The 12,022-nt window shown below is 35.0% G+C and overlaps 1 protein-coding gene across 2 annotated transcripts; it reads left to right on the top strand.

The window, feature by feature from the left end:
- Positions 1 to 2,201: 2,201 nt before the first annotated feature.
- Positions 2,202 to 8,566, top strand: LOC120336410 (cytochrome P450 26B1-like). 2 transcript variants are annotated; one of them, XM_039404081.2, is made up of 8 exons: positions 2,202 to 3,505; positions 3,899 to 4,006; positions 4,094 to 4,285; positions 4,804 to 5,007; positions 5,308 to 5,468; positions 6,142 to 6,499; positions 6,878 to 7,017; positions 7,281 to 8,566. In XM_039404081.2, the coding sequence occupies exons 1-8, from the start codon at positions 3,272 to 3,274 to the stop codon at positions 7,513 to 7,515; spliced, it is 1,632 nt and encodes a 543-aa protein (XP_039260015.2). In that variant the 5' UTR covers positions 2,202 to 3,271; the 3' UTR covers positions 7,516 to 8,566. The 2 variants fall into 2 exon arrangements, with proteins under 2 accessions (XP_039260015.2, XP_039260016.2); XM_039404082.2 differs by having other exon boundaries at positions 2,205 to 3,499.
- Positions 8,567 to 12,022: the final 3,456 nt, after the last annotated feature.

The raw sequence follows: 12,022 nt of genomic DNA, 5'->3' as shown, positions 1-12,022 counted from the left end.
GAGCGTTCCAGTGGCGTAACACTGTTCTTTATCCGCAGATTATTGCCCCTGTAATCTATCAGCAAATATGTAAAGCGACGAGATATTTCTGCTATCCATCTCACAACAAAACAGTCAACAGTTACGCTCGAATTGCGTTTTTCTTTTTTATGAACTCTCCTGAACTGACGTAACCTACAGCTCACCCCAAGGTGAGACGAAAACAATTTTCAAACGCTTTGTTTGCGATTATGTAAAAATAATTACCCTGTAACTGTTCCGGGATCCCCATTTAGAGCCATTTCATACGTCACATGAAGGCGAGCGCCGCCGGCAAACTTCTAATTTGTGACTCTTTTATGTTAATAACAAGCGTTGACTGGAGGATAGCATGCGATTAAAAATTATAGAACTTTTTTTTTTCTTTAGATGAATTTCTAGGTCCGGTTTTAATTTCATCTGATACTAACACTCGAATATGCCAGCCCATATACGAAATTGTTATTTCCCCGTATCGCTCATATATAATATAGTGGAATACACATACTAAAGTAAATTTTACCGAACTGAGATGCCAAGTTACAAATGTCATTAAACTACAAAAAAGTTTTTAGTTGAATGTTAACTAATCGTGAACGACCTTTAACAATTCCAGAGTTCCTAATCACACAATCTCCCAAAATGGCACCTGGAAAAACAGAATGGCACGGATTAAGATATTAATGTTGATCGATATATTGACTATCGTAAGTTGACCCTCACTTGACACCATTGCTATTGCTATGGCGATCTTAATTGCTGCCTCCGTTGCTTATTTAACAAATGCCTCTTTTGTTTCCTTTTTCGCGCGCGTTTGACGTCATAATCGCTGTCCTCTGGACGACCTCTTCTCAAGCGTGTGTTATGTCAAGAATGACGGAATGTGCGCGTGCCAAGAGAGTTAGTTTTTCCATCTCAGGAATTTAGTGTGTATATTGTGTACTTTAGGTCAGAAATTAATTTCGTTCAGTGTATACTTACATATCTGCAATAAACTGCGGGCGAATGAATAAATACTTCTGATTTTATAAATTTTGCTGTTTCTTGTTGCTGCATTCTCGCTTCTCAATAGACAAACCCAACGTTATAAATTGAGAAATAGCCATACATCTATCGCGCGCCCATGAAATATAACCGATTACGCTTAACAGTATAATGAGACAAAAACGTTCACATATTTTCTAAATTTTCATAGCCCTGGAATTTATCTTCATATTACAGTTTATTGAATTACAATAAATATGCGGAAAGGTACTTGACATCACTAATACATGAAATCAAGTGCGATCGATCGCGACGTCCGGACTCTGGTCTGCAATTTCGATGGTACTTCTGCGGGCGCACATAAGAGTGCGGTTTATGAACTTGAAAACAATGGCCGGACATTGTCAACTGCTTTATAAAAGAATTTGTGATATATTGTATTGTGAATTAAGGTCACCACACCTTTTTGTAATGAGGTTTTGGATGGTCCTCTTGATATCCGGCGAGGTTTAATGTTGGGATACCCTGTCTCTGTCGCATTACCGTATGACCGATTCTAAACGCTTTTTCTCTAGATGTAACAAAATGGGTTGTGTAATTCAACGAAAAAGTCCAACTTTATGCAATTTAATACACATAAGTAAGTAATGATATTAAGAGAGTCAATTTTTGAACGAATATACAAGATCACTGAATACATTTTGGCGCTTTACACTACCGTTAAAAATTTCTTGATCATTGTCAATAAAAACGACTAGCTTTGGCAAGCGTAATCATACAATCATTGAATAAATCTTTGCTTTTCATTGTCTTCATCGGTCTTCAATTTACCATCCTTAATCTCTGTATATATATATATATAAGTATAAGCTATTATTCTTTGATTAACTGCCTATTATGTTTAATAATCCGTTATTTTAAGAGGTAAATTTGTGACCCTTTTTTTCGCTCCGACCTAGTTGCTCTTATGAACTTTGTCTCGATTTGATACGAAAGGTCGCGACCGCTCTCGTTTACTAATCTGTTTCATTGAGACAATAGCCCAAGGACAGATAATGGGCGGTGTAAATAATCCGCAAAATCTTCTCGTCCATTTTCTCCGAAACTATCCTTTTCCTTATGGGTGAAAATGTCTTTGGTTTATAAGTAAAGGTTGAATAAAGACAAGTCATTTAGTTATCGGATGGGTCGATGATCAGGTCTTAGATTATTTTGTTCAATTTTTTTACTGGAGTTTTTAAGATGCAAATAAGTCCGTGTAATGAAATTTGATAAAACGAAGTTTTTTGTGTTCCTAATAAAATTTCTAGATTGTGATTCTGTATTTTTTGTCATATGAAAGAGTTGAAACAAATATTTCCATTGGCCAATACTGAAGTACAGTAGTTGGCAAATGAAAGTTTCAACTAACGGATTTTACTCGGAAGAGCATTAAAAAACAAAATCAGGATAATCTGATAGCATAGAACAGTGAAGCAATAAACTTCAACAGAGAGTCTTCGGACTTCGTTTTGTACTGCATTTGACTGAGTTTGGGAATTCGGACTTTATTAACGTCATAGTCTTTTAAATAGTCGTCAAAATGCCGAGCAACGGTTTACGACCGACAGTATATGTCCAATAAAACGTCAAGCTTCAGCCATTTTCGTCTTTGATTAGGGCCGAATGTAGCCATTTGCGCATATTGTGAATTAAGTTAGCCCCATTTAGCATTATGTATTTTCACAGTAAAGGAAGGAAATAGAAATCGACATTAGGTATTATCCTGAATGCCAGAAAAGGCCAACAAAATTGTAAAATATTGAGGGGTGACAGCGCGTGGCCGAGAAACCCACAGAGCTCATTATTCCCCGGCCTTCTATGAAAATATAAATGGCTCGATCACTTTTAAACTTTAGTTTATGTTAGATGCATCACATGGGCTGGGGGTTACGTGCCAAATTCAACGAGAAAAGATTTATCATAGTAGTATCTACGATCTATCTCAAACATGCGTATAATATTTCTTACAGCTCTCGCCCATCAGTCTTTCTATATGTATTATATTTCTCCGATAAGAATCCCTCGCTACTCATTGTGGTGAAAGCAGATTGCTTGATTAAAAAGAGTGGTAACCAATTTTCTGAAGCAAGCGAGGTGGAAACATGTTCATTATCCAATGACCGTGAAATAGAAAAGCTTATCTGAATTGTGTTCATTTTTTCAGATAAAAATTCAGAAAAACTAAGTTTTCGATTGCTATATAGATACAGTCGGAAATTTCGAGCTGATGGCGGGATTGTGGATGCTTTTGATTCCGCTATGGGGTCAAATTGCGTCGGTATGCTCCTACTGCCTTTCCACTGTGATATTGTTTTATGCTAGCAAAACTATTTGGCGTTGGTATATATTTTCGACTGCAAACGATCGAACATCAACATTGACAAGAGATTTTCCGCTACCTCCAGGAGATTTTGGAATTCCATTTCTGGGAGAGACACTGTCTTGGGCTCGTCAGGTAAATGTATGTGCACTATGGAAAAATTTCAATAACTTTTTCAAACAAAAAATAATGTTTTAAAACTGACTAGTATATCACTATATCCATAGTGTGAGATTCGTCAATTTACATTCTTGTTATGAAAATTTTGGACCTCCTGAAGCATGCGCACCAAGATGGCGCACAACCTGAACTCAGGTTGTGTACCAGGTTAGGGTTCAGGGTATGCGACATCTTGGTGCGCATACCTCAGGAGCACCAAATTTTACTCTTGTATTACCACAAATATATGTTGAATAGTTCTTTTTCTTCCATTTTAATATTGTTTACAAAATCTACTGCTACGAAATTAATGATTTAATGTAATAAAGATAAATCGTATTTTTAAATAATCGTTCTTTGTTAATTTCTGTTTAGGGAAGTGCATTCAACTTGATCAGACGAAAGAAATATGGAAACATATTCAGTACACACTTCTTAGGAAGAGCAATGGTTAAAATAACAGGAGCTGAAAATGTGCGACAGGTAAAATATTTCGTATATATCGCCTTTCCAATATCCAAAACATGAATCAATCGTAATCAATAACGCTGATATATTTACTTTTATTAGATTTTGCAAGGTGAACATGATAAAGTAACAACAATTTGGCCGACAACAATAAGAAAGATTCTCGGTGAACATTCTATTGCAAACTCTGTTGGAGAAGAACATAGACATTTAAGAAAATTCGCGATGAAAGGTTTCACGCATTCTGCGCTCAACAGTTACATATCGAACGCAAAGAAAATAATTTCGGAAAAGGTATGAAATGGTATTCAAAAATCAACTTATAATCAGAGAAATAGGTGACCGAAATAAAATTCAATAATTGAAATATTTATTCACACAACTGAATTTAGAACTCAAATAAGCTGTTGAGATATAAATGGAATATAATAGAGTCAGACTCATATTCTCAGACTTGAAAAAAGTGGAAAGTTGTAAAATACTTTGATTAACCCATAATTGTCCATTCAAAACTAAAAAATCGATGCATGCAAGTTTTGTGATTATCTCAAATCTTTTTAACCTATAGTCGGAAAACAGAGTAGAATTAAAGTTATCAACTACTTAGTGTAGTAGTTTACTTTTATTTGGTTTGAAATCCGTAACCCTGGATTGGTATTGTCTTTCTGATTTGAATAAGAAAATTTACGATGAAAAAACTTAAATCAATCTCAAAGTGCGTCCTGAAAAGGTGCGTCAGATACAATGTGTTAGTGTATTCGCAACTACTTAACTTCACTGGTTTCATTTTTAATTTTCGAAATTCTTTCCAGGTAAAACAATGGACAGACACAGCGGGTCCCAGAAAAATTTACGATGATATTCTACAAATGACATTCGAAGTTTCAGCTAAAGCAATGGTTGGTCTGACTTTTCCGTCGAATGATGACAGAAATAAAGCATTCAGTACATTTCATGAAATGGTCAAAAATTTGTTCAGCCTGCCATACGATCTTCCATTTTCTGGATTTAGAAAGGTAATTCATTGCGCCTAATCAGAATTATGGATTAAATTATTCAAAGCACATAAGCGATATAGAGGTGAAATATTTTCGTGTGCAGCTAGGTACCAGTGATTTTCTTTATTTCATTCATTTCTTCTATTTTGGAATTAAAAATTGGATTTTAGGAATTTTAGATTTAAAGTCCATCAATATTTATTCATCTAAATCATTTAGAATGTGCTCTGGGAACGCTTATATTGATATACAGATAATCGATTGTAAGGCATAATGTTTATATTCAATTTAAAAAAAACCTTTTATTGTCTTTATTAGGGTTACCAATGCAAAGAGATTCTTCACGCTATGTTGCATGAACATTTAACGAAAAAAATAAAACGACTGCAATGCAATGGTAATGACGGTGATGATGGTATTCAAGAAGACAATGACGTCATGCAGTATATTTTGGAAGCAGACATGGAAGAAAATAGAAAGTATGTTATTCAAACTTCTCAGATTCATACCAATAAACAATCCTTTTAAATAAAGACGCGGTTAAAAGGCCGCAGTAACACAATGATAATGAAAGTATTCTAAAAATGATTTGTCGTCATGTATGGCTTGGTTGTGTTAAAATCCATTATTGTAGTACAAATAAAAAAAATACTTCGCATTCCGGGTTATCCGCTTCTAAAAGCGGTTCGGTAAAGTCGAAATTTGCTCTGACCTTTTTCCAGAATGCAATTTACACTAGATAAATAACGATCATACACCATAGCCTACTGTCATTTTCAAGCGGTGAAAAGGGACAAAATTTTTGTTTCGTTGTTCTAGCGAACGCATTACTTTAACAATTATGCATTTTGGTCTTGAAATGTTTATTCTACTTCCTAATTACTGTTTATTATTATACAGCACTAATAACCAGCCAATTCAAATTTACTTTATAATTAGCTGTCTACTTTGTTGTTGTCGTTGCCAAGGGCATGCCAGAAAAGAATTCAGTTGATGAATAATTAGCAATCAGGGGCTTAAGCGCAACTCGTTAACGATGCTTATACAAACCTCAAAAAGCCTTTCATTTGGCTGCCTTGTACATTTTGGTAATCTATTGCAGTTTCCACTCCGTTTTTGATTTACCATAAACAGATATTATTTTTTAATCAGAAAGCAACTACATTGCTGGGATAGTGATTCGGAAAGAAGCGGCGATGAAAATGAAAAATGTGGCTTTACTATAGAAGAACTCAAGCAAAACGCTGTTGAGCTTATGTTTGCTGGTTTTCAAACAACTGGAAGCAGTATTTCGTCTCTTATGATTCAATTGGCAAAACATTCGGATGTAAGAAAAAAAGTTGAAGATGAATTAGAAGAACACGGATTTCTTGGAGCGGAAGATTCCGAGATAAATTTAGAAAGAATTCAGAAGTTGACTTATTTGGAACAAGTTATAAAAGAAACACTGAGAGTGATGCCACCCATTTTGGGAGGTTACAGAAGAGCACTGAAGACATTTGAAATCGGGGTAATTTTGAAATGAGAATTGAATAACATACATTATTTCATATACATTTTCATTAACATTTACTTAGTTTACACCTGTAACTCTCGTGTGCCTGTGGTGGCAAAGTAAATAGGAAATGAAATGAAACATTTACATCTCAAAACATATATTTCCACATCCTGAATAAATATAGTCGAGTCAAAACACTGTAAACAACTATGAGGTTATTACGTTAAGTGTAAATATAGCACAGTAGATTAAATGTAGTAACGCGGATTCCAATTTGAGGATACGAGGCTAATCATTCTAGCGTGAAATTATGTTTATAGCCCCGTGTCTCTGTATTTACTTTAAAATATTCTTAAATTCGTATTTATATTGTATATTTCTATATTCCAGGGTTACAGAATTCCCAAAGATTGGACAATCATATACAACATCAGAGATACCCATGAATATGAGTTTGAAGACGATACTGAATTTAATCCTGAGAGGTTTTCTCGTCAGAATTGGACAGAAAATCGTCACAATCGATTCAGGTATGCTATCTTCTTGCAAGCATACATTTCCACTTGATTATAGAAGCTGACTAACAGGAGGTGGCCGCTTCAATTACGTACTGAAGACAATGACTCTAATCTAATTACATATAATCGTTTGTAGTTAAGCATTTGTACGCTGCTGCTATCCAATCAATGTTAATGACGTATAACTTTCTTCAGCACACGAGTAATTTACACACACTAATTCTACAGTAATTCTACCACAAATATGAAATCCCAAAATTATGTTCCATTTTCAGATGGTTGCCATTTGGAGGAGGCGCAAGAACTTGTGTTGGAAAAGAATTCGCAAAGCTGATGATAAAATTGGCCACAATAGAACTATTTCGTAATTTCCAAAGCTGGGAATTTGACGGTGGAAAACAACCCCCAATGTTTCCGATACCTACCCTTCATCCAACAAATGGATTGCCTCTTATATATACTCCTCGACAGAATACGGTTTCTAATGGAAACGTACAATTCAATAATTAATTTTTTTTATATTCTCGTTCTTGTTTTTTTCTTCGTATTTTTTTAGTAAAAGCAACGATGGTTGCTCTTCTTTTTATCAAAAGATATAAATGAATTATCATATTTCTGAAAGGAGCTTATATTTTCTCTGTGTCTGTGTGGCATTCCTACCCTTAGCATTCTCTAAAAGAATCATAACAGATTGGATTTTTTTTAAATTTTTTCCCCAATAATTACAATTCAAGTTATAGTCAATTCGACTATATTTTCGATATATTTTGTAGTCACATTGAATCGAATATCACCGCAGCTGCTAAATCGTAGATATAGACTACCAAAATGTTTTCTACTTGATTTAATTATATATTTATCATGATCAATATCATAACTAAGTGTCCAATGTATTTCTGCCCTCACAATTCGACAAACACATATTTTGTTTCAATATTAAATTAAAAAACGATTATCTTTGTTTAAGTTAACTTCAAAATATTACAAATTACCTCACCCGTTGTTTATTTTGATTTTTTCAGCATTCTTATTCCTGAAGGTGTATCGTTTTGTTTGCTAATGCTTATTTATATTTGTTAGTGATAAATTACAAAATTAATTATCAAAAGTGGAAGCAGTAAACCCAGTACTTCCATTAACGAAACTAAAATCAGTGTCACAAGCATAAACTTATAAGTAGAAAAATCGAGACAAATATTGACTTCAAAAAATCACAAGCTCTCGTGCTATCTAGCTCTTGATGATTAATCTTTACTAATTTCCAGAATACCACGAATCAATTCAGTCTCCAAAACTGCATTGACTAAGTGTTGGGAATTTGGTAAAGTTCTGGGCATTTGAACGACACACTAAATTCTGGTCTATTTTTCAAATTTATATTTTAAAAGAGACAGAATAAATAAGTATAACAAAGTGTGAATTGTCTTACCGTTTTTTAATATGCTAAAATAATTCTATCTCTCTTGCCATTTGAAATATTATATTTAATCTATTTGTACCCCAAATATCACAGTTTACCTATTGTTTTGTGAATAAATTTTTTATGTTCCATTTGTCATGATTTTATCAAATTTCTAGCTTTGAACAACGATGGGTTCATTCATCATCGAATACAGTGGTCCCCGGTTATTGGACACGAAGTGGGCCGTTTTGATGAATAGTCGTTGTTGGAATTGTGAAAAAATGTCCAACTAGGGCATGGGCCGGTAACCTTGAGCATTGAACGAGCCCATTCGACGTTCTTTAGATCAAACCCAATAATAAAACAGATAATTTTACCCGGTTAACGATTAAAGTGGTTTCTCTAAAATTCCCAGCCTTAGTAATTGGTGAGGAGTATTGACTTTGTGCCTCTTCTTTCATGGAATCCACACTGCTCTTTAATCCACACGGAAGTCAAAAATCCGAAAACAAAGAGCCGCAGGTTGCCGATCGCTGAACCATGGTGGAAGATTTTTAGTAATTGAGGATGTAAGAGGATTCCAGACCTTTTTTTTTCTTCGAATCCTACGGGGCTCCATGTCAAATATTGCTGTTTTTTATTTTAATTTGCAGTCATATCATAATATAACATTCTGTTATATGGCTATAATAGTTATATGACCTTTGTGCCCATATTATATTCAAACATATAGCTCTCGTGTTTTCCGAAGCGACGCGAGTTAATTATTATTCCAAAGCGAAACTAAGCTTTGTCTAAAACTATGCTAATTACTTTGATCGTGATTGTCGCACCGCCAATTATATACCTATTAAACTATTTTTCATCTATTATAATCCGGCAATCCGTTTATTTCGAGAAAAAATAAAAGCGCTAATCAGACGTGATATCGTGACAATGAGATATGTGTAAATACCTGTGGTTTCCTTTCATCCTTTCAATGAAGTATTTTTATAGAACACAATCAGCACCAATTACACTCCAGTATATCCTAATAAAAATATTCTACTAGCCATGGAGCACGGAGTGTAAGTGGTACAAATTTCAAACGCAGAGCATAGAGTTACTCCCTAAGGAAATTTAATAATAAACTATTTTTAAATTTGCCTCAATGTTTTTGTCTAGACTTAGAGCAGTGGTACTCCACCTTTGTTAGTTTGCGGGTAGGTAACATTTCGAAACTAATTTTGTGGCCGGTGAACCTTCAAAATCAACCCAAAAATGTCAAAAACACAAATCATAATTAAACGAATTTAACGGTAATTATGACAAAAGTATGCAGACAATTCAAAAGCAGACAATTCAATTTAATGAGAAATTTGCTGCTTTCTTTTTGATATCATACGAGTTAAACGCTGTTCTAATCTGGTTTCTGCAAGGCGAAGTCGAGCACACGATTTCTCTGTTTAGTCTTGATGAGAGATATCGATCAAAAGCTGTTCTCACATAAGAAAGTTGTAAAAAAACGGTAGTACCAGTTTAATGGCTTTGTCACTGAGTTATCAAATTCCTCTGTTATGTGTGTTCGGCATTATGACGTCATAGACGAAACATCCAGCTATTAAAGGTGTGAAATGGGCGTGTGACCAACCAAGTTTGGTTTACGCATCAATAGGAGTTGAAACTCACAAAAAAAAAATGGGCAGGCCATCAATACCTTTGCGAGTGAGATATATTAGTGGAATATTATTTGGCGGGCCGACAGGAAGGTCGACGCGGACCAGCAGTTGAAAACCACTGGTCTACGTACAATGAGGATGTGCAGTATTTGACGACAAGATTCTCATATCTGACTGACTTTGCACTGCACGGAACCTGAATTTTTATCTCGTTTTCTGTTGTATATTACAAAATTCAGTTACGCCTATTGGTAAAATGCAACATGATAATATAGGAACTTGTAGTCATAATTCGTTTGTTACGTATGAGGTAATGTGCGGGTAATAAACTTGGCCCATCTTCTGCGCAAAGCCCCATAGCAGAAATGGCGAACCTTATATAGTAAATGGGTCAAAATTTATATATTCACTGCGGGAAAGAAGAATGTGGGTCATACATAAACCTTAGTTTGCATCAATGAAAACTTATTGTCGAGCATTTTCGCAAGTTTTATATTCCTGGTTGGTTGGTATAATGTTGATCTTTAAGCACATAGCGCTTGTATTGTGACTGGGGCAAGTTATGGTACTCGACCCATCGAATAAACATCGATTTGCATGCATACCAATTATCGAAAAACGTTTATAATGCTAGGGAAAATCTTTTCCGGATATGAGGAAAATCCAATTTCAGAAAATCATATATTTTGATTACCCGATTATCAGTGACCGGGTCAATGAAGGGCACATCAGCATTTGGGGAGTCGGACAAACGTTCAATCTTCACTCTCGGGCTGTATGTCAATTAACAGAATTTTGACACAAATTGGTATCTGGACCAGAACTCAACTTCAACTCTCCAAGTTTAAAGCCCGAGTTCACGCTCGTGTATTTTTATTTTCCAAGCTTCAACGCCCGAATTCAACAATTCGCGTAATATACTTTTCTTTCTCAAAAATCAACGCCCAAACCCTTCGAATTTGTGTCTTATTATCAACGTAGCCTATATATTAAGACTACAAGTTTTGTGTGTCAAACGGATCAGATGATACATGGTTTATATACATTAACTGTGAATCTTAATAGTGATCTTGGGGAGAGCTGACTTTGATGACGTCATGGTCGTATCGCTCCCTCCAGTCCAGTGGTTGGCAACCTTTTTTAGGTGACGGACCGGTATATCCTGATCAAAATTTTGGCGGACCACCTTCATACAAATGGACTAAGCTTTTGTGATGAAGTATACGCGTTTGAAAATTTACGTTGACAAATTATTCAAAAAGGTGATGCTATGCGAGATCTCTGTTTGTTTGTTGGCCATTTAACAGTTTCCAATTTAGGGACATGGTCGACAGTGATACACGTAACGCGTTTCTTACATCCAGCTTTCTTCGATATTTCGTTTTGTAGTTGTCAATATTGAAAACCCGGCTTAAAAAAACGATGTTGTGAAAGTAACAATGCTTGTACCGCTTCTGTATCTATATCTGGGTATTGCCTTATGTTCGTTTAGCAATAATCAAGGCGTTGTGTTTGTCTGGTTTGCTGTTGGGTGATGTTTTTTAGTCGTAGGATTAGTGGTTAGATTGTAGAAGTGTTATTAGTCCTAGTCCATTTTTGTGTCACCTCACTGCGGACCAGTAGTAAACTTTCGGCGGACCGGTGGTTGCCGACCACTGCTCCAGTCTATACCGATTTGACTTGCATATTTTGTATATATTTTACTGTAACATTGCTTGTTTTCCGGTTGACGAAATAATAAATCTCTCTCTATCAACCACATTAAAGGGACCTCCTGAAGTATGAAATAGCCATTCTTGCGCTATTGTGCCAAATATATATATTCTTATATAGTATTTGCCAATATATTGCGGATGTATTCTTATCTTACTTATTTTGGATATCTTTATGCATGTTCCCGTTATTTGTTCAATAATTAATTAAATGTTTCTTAACTATTATTACACGCAACTCTTAC

The sequence above is a fragment of the Styela clava genome, chromosome 2 (genome assembly GCF_964204865.1).
Source record: "Styela clava chromosome 2, kaStyClav1.hap1.2, whole genome shotgun sequence".
Classification (NCBI taxonomy): Eukaryota; Metazoa; Chordata; class Ascidiacea; order Stolidobranchia; family Styelidae; genus Styela; species Styela clava.
This window is presented reverse-complemented; position numbering and strand designations above follow the sequence as displayed.